The sequence below is a fragment of the Cheilinus undulatus genome, linkage group 11, assembly GCF_018320785.1.
Source record: "Cheilinus undulatus linkage group 11, ASM1832078v1, whole genome shotgun sequence".
Classification (NCBI taxonomy): domain Eukaryota; kingdom Metazoa; phylum Chordata; class Actinopteri; order Labriformes; family Labridae; genus Cheilinus; species Cheilinus undulatus.
In genome coordinates, this window is record NC_054875.1 from 14,627,143 (window position 1) to 14,646,507 (window position 19,365).

The 19,365-nt window shown below is 37.8% G+C and overlaps 2 protein-coding genes across 2 annotated transcripts in view; one reads left to right on the top strand and one right to left on the bottom strand.

The window, feature by feature from the left end:
- LOC121517401 (oxysterol-binding protein-related protein 2-like) overlaps positions 1–6,270 on the top strand; it is a 43,714-nt gene extending 37,444 nt beyond the window's left edge. Inside the window, exon 14 of the mRNA XM_041799117.1 lies at positions 1,020–6,270. Coding sequence (XP_041655051.1) covers positions 1,020–1,122 — 103 coding nt within the window. The 3' untranslated portion in view covers positions 1,123–6,270. The remainder of the gene's footprint in view (positions 1–1,019) is intronic.
- A 3,431-nt stretch (positions 6,271–9,701) lies between these two features.
- The window catches only part of bsna (bassoon presynaptic cytomatrix protein a), a 181,444-nt gene continuing 171,780 nt past the window's right edge, over positions 9,702–19,365 (bottom strand). Inside the window, exon 17 of the mRNA XM_041798685.1 lies at positions 9,702–17,460. The gene's annotated coding sequence lies outside the window, so the exon portion shown is untranslated. The remainder of the gene's footprint in view (positions 17,461–19,365) is intronic.

Here is a 19,365-nt window from a genome sequence, read left to right on the forward strand (position 1 = left end):
TTCAGAGCAAGTTTGATTTCATGCAAATTTTTGCATCAGTCCAAGTTATTTAGATGGTGATTGATGATACAAAACAATGACTGCTGCTTCCTTCTCTTTTGTTTGCTCATCCCCCTCCCCTCCCCTCTCTCTCCCTCTCTCACACCATACCTTCACTTTAAACACCATGATAACAGTAATGTGTTATAATGTGGATTTCAACTATGAAAATACAACAGATTAAGGCCCACAACCACCCAACAGAGCCTGAATTTCAACCTCAGAAAATGAAGTTTCTCTCCATCTTTCCAACTTGGCACAGCTGTGATGTAAGAGCTGGTGCCATATCAAGATCTCTGTCAGGATGGATGGATCCAGAGTGGATTTAAAAGAGTGTCAAAGCCACAGGCTTATCCTCACTGCTTTTTCTCTTCCCGTTAAGAAACAATTTGCCACACTCTTCAAATGCTTGCAGAGAATACAAATAAAACACAACGGCTCAGTATGCAAGGTTTGAGTGCGTGACACTTTATTTTCCAATTAGGGATCCAAGAAAAAACAAACAACAAAAAAACCCAACACATCTGAAAATGATGGACTGAGTCTGCAAAGAACTTTAAGTATTCATAAAGCCAACTTCTTTATTGTTATATGGGTATTTTTTGCATATTAATGCAGTGCTTATGTTGTTTGGTCTTTTCGTGTTGTCTTTTTTTATGTATATTTTTTATTTTTCATTATGTGCGTGCTCAATGTACACTTTCATATGTATACTATCAACTTGCCTGGAACTATGGATGAAAATACGCTATGGCTACAATCTGGCACATTTACATGGCCATGTTTATAAATGTTCACTGTCCCTTAAATTAATCAATTAATTTTTTAGTATCCATTATAACTTAGGCACGTTTTAATTTTTGCAAATGATTTCACAAATTCAAGAGTGAAACTAATCAAGAATATATTTAATTTTTGGACTCTGCTGCACATGCCGCCGGTGGATTCTGCAGACATTAATCTGACTGTGTGTTCTTCAGGTGGTTCCAGATGGGGACTAACCCATACACTGGCTCCCAGGGCTGGTTCTACACTGGTGGCTACTTCAATAGGAACTACCAAGATCTTCCCGATATCTACTGATAGCCTCCATCATCCTCCTCTTCCTCCTTCATAACCTGCAATGATCTGCCTGTCAAGAAATGGAGAGAAACAGCTAGAAGGCGTTTCCTTCTGCATCCTTTATCATCATCTGTTAACTGGCAGATCAGGAGGACCCACAAAGGAGCCAAATGCTCATCACTTCTGTCATCAGCGGTCTCAAATAACAACCTGCTTCATGTCTACTGAGTCAGGTTTCATTTTTTAACATGCAACAGATTTCCCTCTGTCCTCTTCTCATCTTTTGGTTTCTTCAAACAACAACCAGCAAACCTTTTCAATCTCTATGCTTCGGCATCTCCAAGAGCACAAGAACCATTGTATTTCTGACAGATCCGAGCGGTCAGGGATTGTATATTGAAGCTGTCGTATTCGTAGGAAAGGGAATGACGGCTCCAAAAACTCACAGATTGAACCTGAATGTTGAATGTTTTAACAATCAAAGGCTGTCATCGGAGGAACCTGCCAATCTCCTGAGTGGCACAAGTCACATCGTAAAAGAATAAATGTTAAAAACATGATTAAAAAAGATATAATACTTAGAGTGGTGGAGTACGGACATGTCTGGACATCTAGTGAACTGGGAATCAGGGATGTGAATGATCCTTTGATTGGAGATGGATCCTGAGAATGTTTATTCTTTTGTGGAATGCTCAAAAAATGGAAATTAAGCAAACTTTTAAAACATGATGTCAGATTTGACATCAAGACTTAAATAAAATCCTAATCTTATTAGTCTTCAGAGCCCCAACACTTTTAATGTTGACTGTTACCCTTCCACTGACCTTCTGTTAAATCAAAACGAATCAAGACAAAGAGAGAATGGGTGTTTTCTCTACAGCAGAGCAGAATGTGCAGCTTCAGTGGGATCAGAAAATCTGAACCTCTCCTAGAATGAATAGAGCACAGATTTGATGACATGACTGAGCAGATGGTAAACTTTGACTTTTCACTCAGCCTTTAGCCTGTGTTAGTCTGCAAAGATAGTTTTTAGTATTGCTCCCTGTAAAAAAAATAATGCGCAGTATGATTAACAACATGATTGACTCCGGTTGTTTGAATTGAAGAAAGCATAGTTACCACTGATACCACTGAACTCGAGATCATGCAGCTTGGCCGATTGGGCTACCTGCTGTTTTAAAATCTTAGCTGAGGGTAACTGACTTTTTAAACATGCAACATGTACAGAAACTCTTAGTTATCATGCTCCCATGGGTACATGATCTGTGTTCTGTTTACCCTCCAAAAGGAGGTCAGACAACAGGCTTTAACCTTGATGCAGGCTCAGTCTCCTGCTCAGGCACTTAAAGAGAAACCAATCTTTAAGATAAAGGCAGGGATCTGGTGGAATTCAAAAAGGAGACAAAATCTGATGGTATCTGCATGTGCATGTAAATCTGCACTTGCAAGTCTAAGTTCACCCCCACAGAGTAAAATCTCACATGGTGGGAAATGATTTTAGAATTTGTATTTAATGCCCACTGTACACACAAGCACCATGTGTGTTAAACTGAGTGATAGAAGAACACTGAGTTAATGGAAGTAATACATGCATACATGCACATCTATCATGTGAATGAATGTATAAATATGTACAGACACTTAAAGCCATATTAACTACAAGAGTGAACGTTTGCTCACTCTGCAACATTAACATTTAGTTATCTCACAATTTTCTTAGCATGATTGAAAAAGGAAACATTATTCATGTTGGTGTGATGTAATGTGACGTGTGGGATTCTGCTGTTCAGATGGATTTGATGTTAGGGATGGATAGATATGAACCAGGCCCAGAGGTACAAAAGCTCACTCGTAGAAATAAAGCTTGATGTAGGAGAGAAGAGAAATGACTCAAAGATGGATGTTCAGAAGATTAAAAAACAGGCACCAATGTTAAAGAAAGTGACTGTAGTCACCTAAAATGTTAAAACAACAAATAAGAGATGGAGATCTGCTTAAAAGAGGCGTGAAATTACGTCAAAACAGAAAACAGCAATGAAAAGATGGAAAAACTGCAACTAAACAACACCCTCTCTGTTTCTTCTTGGTGTTTTGCCTTTTCATTGAATTTATGGGGGCTTCTCTGTAAATGGTGATCTATTTCTATGAAACTGATTCTGGTTCCAGCACTGACAGTCATGCAAAAGCAAGACAACAATTCAGTTTGACTCACATTTAGTTAACAAAAATGAATATTAGCACACAGAAAAAAATCTAAATATTTCTAAAAGGTCTGTTGACGGCGGCTTGACATCACACTGACTCTCTGAGCTTTATTATTCAAAACTCTGGGCTCAGTGAGACAGCCTGTTTACAGTGTGTGCTTTTTTATTGTGACCATGTTTGCAATCATGTTCAGCAAAGTCCATGTTTGGCACTGCAAATGTCAGGACTACAGCTGCTCTAACACTCACAAGTTCATGATATTTACATATTATACTGTCACTCTGATAGGCTCAGCTACTTTTAATTTACTGCCCCAGCGTCTGGTAAGTTGAGCAAATTCACCGTGCTCAAAAGTCCCTGCATGTGGCCGGTAGCAGGTGCTAATTTCACTTGCACAATAAAAAAACTGTTCTTGACACTTTTTCTGGTGCACAGTTAAAACAGGCAGCAACAACAGCTGCTCAGTGTGTTTTCACAAAAAAATGAAAAGATAAATATATTTAAGGTTCTGAGTTTGATTTTCACACTAATTACATACATGTTCATGCTGTATCTCATTTGTTTGTGCAGATGATGGTTTTATGGCTGCAATCATCGCAGGGAAAAGCGTAACTTTACCATCATTTTCGCACTTTATCATAAAATATTATACATTTCTGTAAAAAGGCTACAAAATATGAACCGTTCTGTGTTCCTATGCTCTATATCAATGCTTGCAGTGCTCCACTCACCCGTCAGTCATGTATGAGAGCCGTGTAGCGTCACTTTAACTGTGATGCATGATGGTAAATATTGTGGGGATACCGACCATCTCTACTTTTCACAATGCATTGTGGAAAGAATGAATATGCTGTTTAGGGAAATGGTGTTTTCACTTTATTTGACCAGTCAGTTAAAAGCTTGTTTTGGTGCAGTGTTTTCCAAAGTGCTGCTGGATAAAATCAACTTCTGTTAAGTGCAGTTAATCGACAAACAGTGATGAAAATGTCTGTAAAATATCTAAAAGCATTGTGATCTGGTGAAAACTAAAGCCTTCATCGTAAATCTAAACCATTGTATTTAAAACAGCTGACATAATGGTGAAATCCTAAATAACATGAAGTAATTTAAAGCTACGTCACTGTTAAACAGATGAAACGATCTGTGTCATTAAAAATGAAAGTCATCGTACATTTCTGAAGGATGTTAGCTTCAGGGTAGAATTCACTAAAGCTGCTAAAGGCTGCCATCCTCCACGCTAACCCCACATAAACAATACACCATGGTAACTGTATTTACCAACGATTGTATGCCTACTTAGAGGAAGATGTAAGAATGAAGCCTATTTTGACACTCAGCTGGTGCAACAACTGAAGTGTGGTTACCTTCAGACTAGGTTATGTTTGAGTTTGAGCATAGCTGGTGCAACCCACTGCAGATTAAATCATAGATCAGAGCATAAATAATATTTTCATACCCTTTGGTTGTTGCTTTTGGATACAACCTGTCAAAAGTTGAGTGATAGAAGAACACTGAGCATCAGAATTTTAAATAGAGAAATTAATCTGAACAGATTAAACCTGACCCTCAGCTCTCCTTACACTTAAATATTCCTCACATAACCTGCATATCCCATCTGCACTGTTGAAGACTGCTGAAAGTATGGACCATAATCCCTTGGTTTTGCCTCTGTTCATGGCACAATGAATAAAAAATGTGCATAAAATAAGTGCAGACATTATGAGGTAACTCCCTGGTTTAATGCATTTGATCCTTTTAATTTCAAACCCACATGTTTAGTAGTTTTCACCAGTGCATTTGGGACCAGTTTGGATTTCTCAGTACCAACTCTATGCAACTTTTGCACCTCAACATGAACAGTATATATCTGATGTTATTAAACTTCACTTCCCCTACAACATCTTGACACTCATGGTTGGAATCATCGATTAAATTTTCTAATAGATTTCTAAAAAAAGACTTTGCCTCTCTTAGAACATCTTAATATATTCCAAATTATTGGACATTATAATAACTTGAACTACTAGGCACTACACCCAGCCTTGTTTCACATCTTGGACCAACTTATTTCCATGTGTCATGTGTGTTTAAAATTATATTTACATGTCATGTTTGTGCCTGAATTTTTCACTTCATTTCCTTGTGTTTTTGTGTTGTTTCTTTAATGTGTGTTATTTATGATGTTTCAGGTTTTATGCAGAAAAATGTTTGTTTTCCATTTCGTTCCATAAGTTTTCCACTCACTAAAACACATTAATCTGTTTGAAGATGATCAGAGCATCTAGACAAGGCTTCAACATCACACTTTAACCTTTATTTACTGATGATGTTACATTTACTTATGCTGTCAGATTTAACTACAAGGTGTGAATGCACTTTTCTGGCTGCTAGAATTGAAGAATAAACCCCCAAAAGACGTGTTTCTGTATATTTAACATGTAATCAAAAAAGTCACGTGTACAAACACTACTCAATAATTGCAACAGAATGGTGTGAGATTAACACACAGGTAAAGTGCCACATCACTAAAAAGAGCAAACGTCTCTGTGGATTTGACTGTAAAGGTGAGATTGTCAGAATACTGAGTAAGAATATTAAAAATCTCCAATCATAATCTCTCCAGCCATCACAAACTAATGCTCTGTCCTTACGCTGGATTTAGGTTTCATGTTGCTTTGCGTGTTGGTCCTCCCGTTGAATTTTACCCCTCCCTCTCTTGGACTGTACCACCGGGTTGTTGATGTTATGTATACGTGTACAAGTGCTGCACAGAGGTAATCACAAGCAAAATGGCATATTATTTTGTGCAATTGATTTATTTTTATAGTATTTAAACAGTTTTTGGTGAGAAAATTGTACCAGATGTTTTATTTTGAGGTGGGGGACAGTTAGGGGGTCATATCCAATCTGTGGACAGCTTGGTAGAAACATAAACTGGGGAAATGTCTACTAATAAAATCCTAATTTCAGCCTTTGACTTTGTCTCCTCTTTATTATTTATTACATGCTCAGGGTTCTTAGCACAGATCTCCATACTGAGTATCAATAAACTGCTAAGTGAAGGTAAACTGCCTGCCACGTCTTCAGTGATGTTGATGGTCTGCAGTCTTTGGTAGCCCAATTAGCAATTGCATTAGTTGGGCTTAGTTGTCATTTTGTTGACTAATCCACATCTGCTGCACTCCGCTAGTATAGCTTGAGGACTACAACTTGATCCTTGTTTATGTGAGCGCCTTTGCTGACAGAAAACTTTGGTTTTAAATTAACTTTCACCTTCAGGCATTTCAGCATCTGCTGTGGGACTACGGGAGGAAATGTGGTCAAACTTGGTCATATAATTAATTTGTGTGATTATGTTAAGGCATTAAGGTTTACAGAGTAACCATGAGCATTAATGTGTCAACGCCAATAGCCCTTGTAAAAACTAATTCCTGTTTAAAGACAAGCCTGGGATTCTGAATTTATCACATCATATTTATCTGAAATAAGTGGGAGAAACTAAAATGAATTCCAAACATAAACTCAGGTTTCAGGAGGTTCTGGTCTCAACTGGTGTCCTGTGCAGAATAAGCTTTGGTCCTGTCGGACAAACCCCTAAGTTTAAGCAGTGCAAGTGGATGAATGAATATCTCCTACCTCTGCAGGGAACTGAAGCAAAAGCACATACATGTTTTTCATTATACATGCACTTGGCCTCTAAAACTGGAAGAAAAAAATGAGAACGCATGTTAAAGAAAATTAATCAAAGAAAAACACAGCAAGAAAACTGAAAGCCGTAGCTTGGTGTTAAAATTTCTGAAAAGCACATTAAATATTTCAATTTATCATCATTGTCAACCCAATCCAATCAAAGTTTATTAGTAAAGACAGCAAAATACTGACCAAAGTGCTGCACAGTAGAAATGAAAAACAATAAAACTCAAACACAGGACCAAAGTAAAAACCAGAGGGCATAAATGGATCAATAAAAACAGAAAGGATAAAAAAAAAAAAAAAAAAAAAAAAAAAAAACTCTTTAGAAGAGTCAAAAGCTGTGGAGTAAAAGTGTGTTTCTAAGTTCGATTTTAAGACAAGCAGCGATGTGGACTGGTGAACATGAAGAGGAAGAGCATTCCAGAGCTTTGGTGCATCCACTGAAAACACTTGGTCATCCCTGAGCTTAAACCTTGATCTTGAGATGGTGAGAAGACACTGGTCAGAGGATCGTATCGTAGGATCATATTTACGTTGACCAGTTAAGAGATGAGCTGCGACGTTTTGAATGAGCTTTAAACGATTAAGAGAGGCTGGGCTGGCACCAAAATAAAGTTCATTACAATAATCAAGACAAATCGTGATCAAAGCTTGCATAACCTTCTCAAAGTCATTAAAAAATAAAGAGGTCTTGGGTAAAAGACAAAGATGATAAAAACTATCTTTTACAGCTGCATTTATCTGTAGATCAATTTTAAAACCGTTGTTCATTACCTTTTAGAAAGGGCTCAAGAGTGGACAGATCAGCACTGAGGCTGGTGCTTACTCCCCATATGACTTCATGAGGGTAAAACCTGAGAATGGCTTGTTTTAGCACACATTTTCTGAAAGGTAGAGAAAGAGAGGGGGAAGGGAATGGATTTTTTCTGATATTTGAGGGGATTGTGGACAGGCCAGGGACACATTTTGGTTAGAAAAGCCTGAAAAAGTGATTTTTGCATAATATGTCCCCTTTAAGGGATTTCTTGATTAAACAGGTCTAAAGGTAATCAGGCCTGAATGTGGCTGGTGAAATTGAAACCAGCTTCCAAAATAATGTGGTTAATCACAGTTAATTCAGGATTTACCAAGGAGGGCTTTATGCTTTCATATTGGGCCATGTAGGTTTAGACGGCTTTTTTCCCTAAATAAATACAATCATTAAAAAACTCAGATTATTTTCTTAGATTACAATTTCTTTGATAATCTGAAACGTTTAAATGTGACAAATGTGCAAAAATAGAAAGACAGAAAATGAAATGAGGAAGGAGGTAAATGAGGATGTAGATTTATGTGTTATCAGGATTAGGCTGATATGACTCCAAGCCAGCATGGTGTCACTGTTAGTCAGGAGGCTTGAGGCCTGCCTCAGCTTTGCCAGTTTGAGCCAGTGATGTCAACAAGACAGCTGCAGTGGATTGGACTCAAAAGCTCCCGTCAGTAACCAAATGGCTGACTTCACTCAGGCTTGGACTGATAATTTCTTGATCCTTAATAACCATTGTAAAGAAGGGTGACATTTTATAAGACAGTATTTCACCATCAGATGCAATTACAATATAATCTGGCAAACCTTCAAAACACAGCGTTTTGGAAAGGGCAGAGCCTTTGAAAAAACCTCAGAGGGTGATTGGATGAACGTTCTGTCTGTCACATCTTTATGGGCCAATCAGAGCAACAAAACACGTGACAACGCCGCTACCAAGGTGTGCATGCACAGCTACCGAGGAATTAACTACATATAGAACTGCATAATGTGAACCATGGCGACTACTGCAGACATGTCAGTCCACGACTTTTGTCGTTTTTGAAAAGTAAACAACTCACTACTATTCTTTGTTCTTCTTTTAAAGAAGAAATGTTGTCAATTTCTGATAAAACTGGTGCTTTAGCAGCATTCACGGTAATGTCTTCCGCCATAATTGCACCAACTCTTGTTGCTGCTTGCTTACGTCACGAATCTACTGCTCCTGAAAGTACTGCCTTTCATCGCTGATTGGTCCTGTCACTTTCTAAGCCCAAACATGTCAGACAGGAGCTTTGCAAGATGGATTCACCAGTGAGAAACACAGAAACGGGCGAATCCATCTGTTTTGTAAGGTTAGTTACAATACCCATGAACATGAAAATGTCCTTGATTAACTCAGACTGAAAAAGAGAGATTGTATTTCACATGAAGACAAAATAAATGTTAATTCTCTTTGCAGTTTGCAAACAAAGATCTAATAAAAACATGAAATTAATTCAACAATGTAATTTTTTATTGTATAATAAATGAAACTTGACATCAGGATGCAGTCAGAGTCACATCAAAAATCAAAATAAGAGCTTCACAACAGCTTCTTTTTTGTTTTTATGCATTTGTCTTTTATTTATTTTCCTGATTGAAATGTATTGTAAGGTCATAATTTGTCATTCATCACATTACATGGCATGATGCACCAGGTCTACTACACCCATTTACAGGAGGAATACACGGAAACATACACAAGGTTTTACAATGGGGAAACAGGAAAGTTAGCTCATTGCACTTACAACAGTGAATGGAACACTTTGTAATCATTTTTAGGCTCTCCACCTTTTTCTGTAGTTTATTTTCACCATCTTTTCTTCATTCAATTGGATTATTTTATATATTTATATATGTTTTTACACATCTCCAGTGTTCAAATCACCCTCTCACCCCTCTTCATCCCCATCACCCCTTAAAACAACCCCAAAGAAAATGACATGGAAGCCAGAATATTTTTCCCTTTTTTAAGTTTTTCATGTCATCTCATTTTACAAACACAACATGTATAGAAACTCTACACAGACCAATATGTTTTTATTATTTTTTCATATCCGAATATGACTTTTTAATGAGTTTGAAACAGTCCGCACGAGCCAGCCACATACGTACACAATGAACTTTTAGTAACTTATTCATCAAATCAACTCTGGTTTGGTATTTTGTCTTTACACACACGTGGGCACAGAGGTTCAGGTTTGAAAACACACCGGCTTGTGCCTCTCTCATGCCTGTGTATGTGTTGTGGTAAGTTTGAGATTTACATGTTGTACAGAACATGCCTTCCATGGCATTTATTGTTTGTTCAAAGTGAACTCTGCTCAGTTTTCATCTGGTATTTACACTGGAAAAAATACGGCAGCCCGTGAGGAGGGAGGTCAAAGAGGTTCAAAAGGTCAGGAGACGGGTGAGGGGAGGGGCAGGTGTCCCGATCATGCATTTTTAATTTTATTTTAATGATTCATTACAGGTGAACGATGAATAAACACTCCCTGATGGTTTTACAGTGAAAGATGGACTTGGTAGCTTTTCTCTCATGGTTGAGTTTATTACATCATTCCTGCTTTCTTTAACAACCTCTCACCTATAAAACATTTATTATTATATATATTTATAGATATATTTTTGTGTCTTTTAAAACCTTTCTCCGGTCCTGCTATACATCAACGCTCTGTCACCACTGCACATGCAGTCACTACACTACGTACTGTACAAGCACTGGTTGCTACCTTTTTGGTTAGGATTCAAAGTTTGAAGATTTCTTTTGAGAACAGATCTAATGAAAGCAACCTCTCTTGGCTACATATCTATAAATTTGAGCCTCTGTATGCTAAATAATAATAGAACCTAACTGGATGAGAGAAAAATAACGCTTTGAATATTTAGACATTTTAAATGATATATTTATCACTCATTTAAACAATACTTGTTCTATTCTCAAGGGGTTATGGGTAGAAAAAATAATTTAAATCTGAAATACAACCCTACTTTGATGTTTAACTGTTGTCTACATTTGTGCTTTAAACAACTGTTAAAAACAGGCGATCATGTGGTGCTACTTTGACCACAGATTGATTGATCTTAAAGAAAGTCGGTTGCTCTCCAGGAAATAGACAGACACACTTCAGAGTATAGACAGAGACCACCACTGGCTATTGGGCAGTAACAGAATGGCTTTCTTCAGTATTGTTTTTTTTTAAGCCCTTGCTGCTATGCATATTTAAGTCACCTTCAGTGGCTGTATTCACACTGGAGCAGAACATGTGACACGTTTCCACGTTATTTACATCGAAATGGCTGATTTATTAATATATTACTGAGCCCCCTTATTACTCACTATGGGAAGATCACATTAATGTTGTATATGAAACATCAGATTTATTGCAACTGCATCTATCCATTCTTTATTCTCCATTGTCTCTTCACCATCTTAGCGACGATGCTTTTAATTCTTGCTTTCCTGAGGCAAAGTGACATTTTATGAACAACCTTAGACAAATTTCCAAAACAAAAGACATAATGGAGGAAGCTGTATCAATCATTTTAACTCTTTTTCAGATTATTTTGGGGCAACTGTGGTTCAGTGGTGAGGAAGAGCTCCTGCAGCCACATGACAAGTGTCTGGATGGGACACTTGAGCACAAATTGCTCCCACTGCTGTGCCAGTGTCATGTAAATGTGTATGAATGGGATTAGAATGGGTCATGTCTATTTACCATTTACTGTTTGTGTTCTACTTTGACAAGTTTTCCTAATTTTCTGTGTCCATGGTTATTTCACTGACATGCTGGCAGTGAACCTGTGAAAGGATCGCCCTGGGCTTCTAAACTGCTAGTCAGCAGCAAGCCATGTGCACATGATGTGAAGGAGAAGTAGATCCAAACACATCTGGAGTAAAGGAATGAATGAGGCCAAAGAAACTGCCCCAGAATGGTTCACAACTCCTCTTGAATATAATTCTGACCACTACATTTTAAGTATGGATTTCAGTTTTAAGTCTCTCATCACAAGTTATCCACTGACTCTTCTGAGCAGAACTGACAGTTCTGATACACACCTGTCTTTTAATCTCAAAGGTTGTTTACATTTGCATTAACATCTGTTCTAAGCATCTGGATACCTGTTCAGTACGTGTTCAAACTATGCATCAACAATACATCTTCAGTGATGACTGGCACTCAAACTTCTCCTCTGTCTGCCTCTAACACACCAGCAGCCACAATCATCTAGCTCTCTCACTTGACCTTAGTATCCCCAGTGGTGTAGTGGTGAGTGTACAGGTGAGTAAACTCTTCATTTATATAACTTTTTTTATTAAGCATACTTTTTATTTAGAGGTGGGTAAACTCTATGGAAACAAAAAATAAGTGGGTATACTCAGTATATCAGTGTATATTCTGCACTACACCAGTGCATCCATGCATGCTGTGTGAAGGGAAATCACTGGCAATTTTATCCAACATTCTGTCACAAGCATGCCTTTTTTCCATTTCTGTTGATGTTTAATGGTCACAAAAAAGTCAAAATGGTATCAAAAAGCCTGCTAGTAGCACAAAGCTCGACTTTATTACTGTGTTGGGCCAAATGATCTTTTACAAAAAGCCGGAATTCTTATCACTACGAGCAAAAAAGGACAGACATAAACAAAGTGTTGTTTTGTGTTTACTAGTGGACTACTGCAAACTGATTTGGCTGTTCAATACATGCCAGAACATGTTGGGTCTACACAACCAAGCCAATCCAGATGAAGGTATCCGAGACCACCTCTGTACGCAGGCTAAGCTGTCAGATGTCAAACCATACTCAGTATACACAAAGGTGCATTCACACCGAGCATAAAGGATTATCACTTAGAATGTAAATGCCTAAAACCTATGTTAATACAAGGTATAAACAACCAGAGATAATCAGGAAAACTTTCATCTTTATTTACCTGATCATTTCAACACAGTCTAGCTGCAGACCGCAGCTCTCTGATGCCCCCTAGTGAAGAACACTACTGTGAGACACCACCTCTGTCGGGACAGAAATACACACGAAGACTTTCTAAGTAAAATCAGATTAAACTTCTGGTAAGAGTTAGGACACCAATGCAAGCTACGAAGCTAATGTAGCTGAAGACGGTACACTGTTTAGGGTTTCACAAACCTCAAAAACCCATCATTTATTCACATTAAATAGCTACATAGCTAAAGCAGCAAATGCTAACAAAGCTAAATTAGCTATGTAGATCCATTACCTACGTAACCACACTTTTACAATTTTGCAAATGTCATTAACCTAAATTTTATTCACAGCAAACAGCTAGCATAAGCTATGTAGCTAAAGCGAACAAAGCTACGTTAGCTTTTGTTACATTTGCTAAAACTAACTAGACTATCTTAGCTACATAGGTAATGGAGCTATGCTACACTATCTATGTTGAGCTTTAGCAAATGTAGCTATGCTGGCATTAGCTACATTTGCTAAAGCTCAACATAGATAATTAAATGATTAGTATCTATAGGATAGATATCTCTGAAAGCTCATTTTGCAAAAGCTAACATTACTATATTGGCTTAGATTGACACGTTAACTATGTAGTTAGCATAACTGTGTTAGCTTAAGCTAACACAGTTAAAGGGAGCACCTTTTTGCGCAACTACTACTGAAACATGTCTATCCATTATTTAATCCTGGTTCTATTTATGAAATTTTGCTTGGTCTGTCATGTTTGCAGTGTTGTTTTTGCTTGGGAATCACAATATTGACTGTGTTAAAGAAAACAGTTGAATAATAAGAACAGCCCTTTTAAAAAGGGAAATACATTGTTGCATCAATTGTGTCCTGACAGAGGCGATGTCTCACAGTACTGGTCTGCATGAGGGGGCGTCTGAGAGCTGTGGTCTGCAGCCAGACTCCTCTCAATTATTTAGGCTGTGCATAAATGAAGGGATAGATAAAATCATTGTGGACATAACTTCACACATTAAATGTTTTTAAACCCTCTGTTTATATCTTTTCTTTCTGAACTCCCATCCTGCGCCTTAACCCCTCTTAGTATGATAAAATAAATTCTCACATTGATAAATCATCTCATAAATGCTTCACAAAAAATATAAAGACTTATTCTACAGTGTCAGTGACTTATTAGGCCGTGCTTATATTGTTTTTAGGAGTTTTGAAGTTCTTACTGCATAAACCAGCTCTTTTAAACTTTTCATAAATAGCCTCTCTTTATATTTGCTCATCACATAGTGTTAGGTTGATAAACTTTTAGATAATTTTGTGACTGAGGTACAGTAATTTATTTTCCACAGTGTAATTAGCTTATAAATCTTAATCTGTCGTGGCAGTGCACTTTTGAACGCTTAAACACACGCACACAAACTCACTCTCACACCAGTTAATTCCATCAAGGAATACCTTAAATAGTGCTTCAACAGTAGCCCACATCAATATAATATCATCTACATTTGTATCTATTATATGTGTATATAAATATTTGAACTGGCTTTGTGTTTGACCTAAATACTCTTAAATATCTCTGATTCTAGCAACATGGCAAAAAGGGCACATTAAAGTGGCTGAACACTTGTAATTTTGGATGGCAACTAAAAAAAATCGCCATAAAGGGACCTTAACTTCTTCACCCCTCTGTAGACACAAACTATATAAGGGATATATTGCAAAATGTATATTCTATATTTATATAAATCTTTTGTTCCTAAATAGATTATTGACATCTTTTCCTGTATATTGGACTTGCTCCTGCCCTTGTTTTACTTTGAAATCTCTTTGGCAGAGGCTCCAACTAGAGAGGATCCTGAACAAACACAAAGAGCCTTCTTATTATTTCCTACATTTCTGTCCTGTTATCTCCTTATTTGAAACTATGAGGAATTCCACAACAAAGCAGTCTTGATATTGGACTAACTCAGGTGTGATAAACAATGCTTGTAAGACTATTCCCTTTTGAGTGTTTTCCTCATCATGTTTTCCCGATTATGATTCATTGCATAGAAGGACTGGAGATGAGAGGTCGCCTCTTCTGCCCACCATATTTGTTTGTGGTTGAACTTGTGTTTGTCTTGTTTTTCTTTTCTTTTCCACATTGTATGATGGTTGTTAAATACACGCATACGGACCTTCACACACTTACATACAAACATTAGGAACAGAACAATATAGAGGTGACTTTGAGGTTTTTTCTGCGCCGGGCAGCATGCGAAGGTTCCCAGCGAGCGTTCACACAGACAATATACAGCAGAAGTTGGTTGGTTCGTTGAAGGCCTCACAATATTTGGCCCGACAGAGTGTGTTTTTGAGTACCGAACCACAGATCCCACAATGCACTGCAGGAGCAACAGCAGGGAGAACACTGACCTGAGAAGTATCCATGACAGCTGACAGTCTGAGAGGTTTTTTTTTTTTTTTTTTCTTTTTTTAGGGGGGTTGGGTTGCAGGTCTGGACGCCACCACAATAGAAAATGAAAAGTTAAAAAAGGCGAGTGGCTTCGTGACACAACCAAGTGTGATGTTTTTGGTTCCTCAGTCACATGAGTGCTGTTTTTTTCTCTCTTTATGACTCCGTTGAAGAGTGTGCTTTCCCGTGCACTGTGCACAGCTGACAGAGTGAAGACACATGCTGATTCACACTTATGTGTAAGGAGCTAGACGGTGCTTTTCCCAAGACTCCGTCCGTATCGGAGGGGTCAGAAGGATCAAACCCAAACCCCTGCAGGTGGCGACATCAAGTCCAGTTCTGCAGTAAAGTGTGACTGGTCTGCTTTCAGTGCCTCTCTGCTGCCCTGCAGTGCTGCGGATCAGTCACCAGCTGCCCCCTTTGAGCAGCTTTTCACTCCGATCCGCCGCCTAAAGACGTGACGTCTCACTGTAGGTTGAAGGAGAAGATCTGGGTGGTACCAAACTCTTGTTCATCCATTTCTCTGATGTATCAGTACAGAAGTGGTACATTACTAGAGTATGCTTCGTGGTACGTTTGACTTATGGTTCATCGGTGGTAAATTAGACAGACGGAGGCAACACATTACTGTTCCAGCAACTTTTAAAATAACACAAGATTGTGCTCTTAGCTTCCTTACCACTTACTCTATTGCTTTGATAAGTATTGATAATAAATAAGAGTCAGAAAATTGACCAGGGGCTTGATGAAGATAACAAAACAATACAAAACATAAAGAAAAATAATATCACTAACAATTATCAAAAACAAATTCAAAAAATATAAATCAATCTCACTGTGGCCAGTGTTCCAGCTGATATTACTAAATACATAAAAAAGTGAGTGATGAAAATATATGTTCACAGGGTGTAATAAAAAATATGTCACTTTACTTCAAAATAAAAGACTTTTGAATGATTAAGGCGATATTGGTTACCTGTAACAAAAAGTAAAAACCAGGCAAATAACAAAACTTAACAAAAAAAAAAAAAAAAAAAAAAGAAAAAAAAGAAGAGGACATGATAAGCAAATGATAAGCATCTACAACAACATGAAATAAATGAGGGCCATGTTGTGGAGCAGTTGCAGTATCAGCACAAGCACTGCAGGTAAATGTTGTCTTAATGGCTTTATAATGGCTGAAAAACAACCCTACCACAAACTACTGCTTCACTCTGATACCATTATTTTTCTTAAAAAAACACAAAAGGCTCCTCTTATTCCCGTGGCTCATTTCCTGTGTTGCTCCAGAATCATCCCTTTTGTTATAGTTTACATTATCAAGCTAAGATGTGTATCCCAGTTTTTTATGGCCTCTGATTTGTAATGATGAACAGTGTAAGGTCTTGGATATAAAGTTCCATGCATTCCAGATTCCTACATTTTTTAAATCCACTATACACTTCTTTAAAGACATGGCAAGAATATTGGGCAGGGGTTAGAAAGTAAGCAGAATCAGCATTCAAGAAATGCAGAAATTCGAGGAAGAGTGGAAGCAAAAGGTTTCAGCAGTTCCGATCTGGAATGTAGATAGAAACAGAGCAAACCGTGGATAGAAACACGCCAACAACCTCGGTCACTGCGTGTGTACATCATTATTACTGTCTTATTCATTCAGTGTGACATTGCCATTTATTTCCGTCGTGACAGTCGGTGTAACATGAGGTCAGTCATACCAGAAAAGCCTGCATTAAGTTTTATTCCTTTCTCCACGGCAGACTTTTACTTTAAGAGGAGATAGAAAAGAAGAGAGGGGCTGGATCTTCTAGATTGAGCACAGGACTGTGAAACCAAGGATCCTCGCATGCCACAATGCCTTTGGTAAAGATAGCATTTTCTGCTCAATGTTAGCAGGAAAAAGCAGCTCGTATGAAGAGTGAAGTCGCAGAACTGCACCAAGCTTTAATTTCCTTCCATTAGAGCTGAGGTGACAAACCAACATGGAGGGCTGAGGTGGCAGACGTCTTCCAATGATTCTCCTGGACTCTCCGGCAGCTGCAGAAATCCATGTTGGTAATGTGAGAAGATCACATCTTCTGCCAGTTAGTTTTCTGTAATCAAAGGCCCGACATGTGTGGAACTGCTACAGATCCAGGACTCCACTGTGGTTGGGTGGAGTCTGTTTCTTTGGCTGGGGACACTGAATGGAGGTCAGTCCTTCTGGAGATGGATGTTGGCTTGAAATGATCTGTGGAAAAAATGAAAGGGTGAATTAGTCAAAAAAATTCATCACCATCCATTAAATCTAGAAACGGTGTAGTACATAAGTATTCTCTTCATGTGATTGTTAATAACAAGTTTGGAAAATGTTATGGTATGCTCAAAACGTGTGACACAAAACTTCCATTGTACAAGTGTAAAAGGGGTGGTGTACTTCATCCATCAGCAGAGAGCTCAAGTGTCATCCTTATTTGGATAATCTGTTAACTGGGCAATGACATGAACTATCGTTACTTAAATGTCTTTTCTTTTTTTTCCTTTTCTTTTTTTTTTTTGGAACAGGTTTGAATTTTTGCTTCTTTTTTTTTGCATCTGTCTAGATGGTTGTTTGATGGTTCAGAGCAGCAGCTGCAGCTCCTTTTCTCTGTTTCTCTCCCTGAAACTTCACTTTAAACATGGTGCCCATGTATTGTGTGTATTTCAACCAAAGAGCATAATAGTCAAAGGCCAGGGTTTTTTACTCAGCCATGTAATAAAGATACTGAACTGAAAAGCTGCACTGTGTCTCTCCAACTTGGCACAGCACTGCAGAGCCCAACTTGTGATAAGGAACAGAATTATAAGATACGCCCTGTCAGAAGTACATAGATGACAGTGTTTCCTTTTTATTTACCAAGGAGTGAAAGAACGGCAAAATTGGCCTCACTGTTTCAAAATTTTTCTTTTAATAATTTGGGAATTGGACTCTGCGTGCAAGGTCTGAGCGCAGATCCAAACAATGCATCTAAAAACAACTCACTCAGTCTGCAACATTAACTTGGACATATTTTTGAAAACACTTTATATCAATATAATTTTAGAACAGACATAAAAAATGAGCCTACATGAAAACAAGTTAAAGGCCATATAGATGGATTTTATAAGTCCTGATAGTTTCAGTTTCTAGTGACGGCTGCTCCATTCGTTCACCTGCATGCACCTTCATGTGCCATCTTTCTTTGAACACATCTTGTGTCGTGGTAATGCACAGTCTGAATACATATTACAATAGAGTGGGCAAAGTATGTCAGAGAATATAAAATTCAGATTAATAATGGATGGACTGAAGGTATTTTAGAGTTTATTAGACACCTGCAGTGAAGCCCCCTGCAGCAGAAATAATGACACTGTCCGCCTAATATGAGAGGTACGGTGGACATTTATGCACACCCCACAGCGCTTTAACCTGGTTTATACATACAGTGAAATAGTTTATTGTGACAGGCGGTCCTCCTTTAAAGTCTGAGCTTCGTAAGAGAAGCTTGGACTTTGCTAGCTTTAGTGACTCTACTACTGAGGTTGACAGAAGTGTCGCACAATTTGGTCATAATGTGTGATTGTGACTTTACTGGACAATATTGCATGGGTATCATGAGTCTATTTGCTTGGTTATCAAGGAAAACACAGATATAATCAGAGCTTTGTATGTATGTATTTCTCAACTCAAAAATGTGCAAATATTAGAAAGCATGAAAATTACACTACTGCTTTAGCAATAACTTGATATTTTTCAAAAGAAGAAAAGTTTTTCCTTTGTTTAAAATAAAGGTACTTCTATAAAGTGTAACAGTGGCACTATTGTAAACTCAAAGGCCTTTCTGCAGGCATTGTTGTAAACATTTCATGTACTACTACATACAAAAATAATTGCAGCCTAAAAGCCTGACATCTCAGTTGGGATTGCAATTACATTTAATGAGCTGCACTAGCTGACAGTAAGATATTTGAGTATAAAGTTTATTCAGTTGTCATTCTAACAAACTGAAATCATGTTTATCCTATTTTCAATATCCAGTTCTAAAAATCTGGTTATTGACATGGACACACCATATTTTTTTATTTTTGCATGTATAAACTTTCTACATGGTGGAAAATAATCAGTCTAATAAACTGA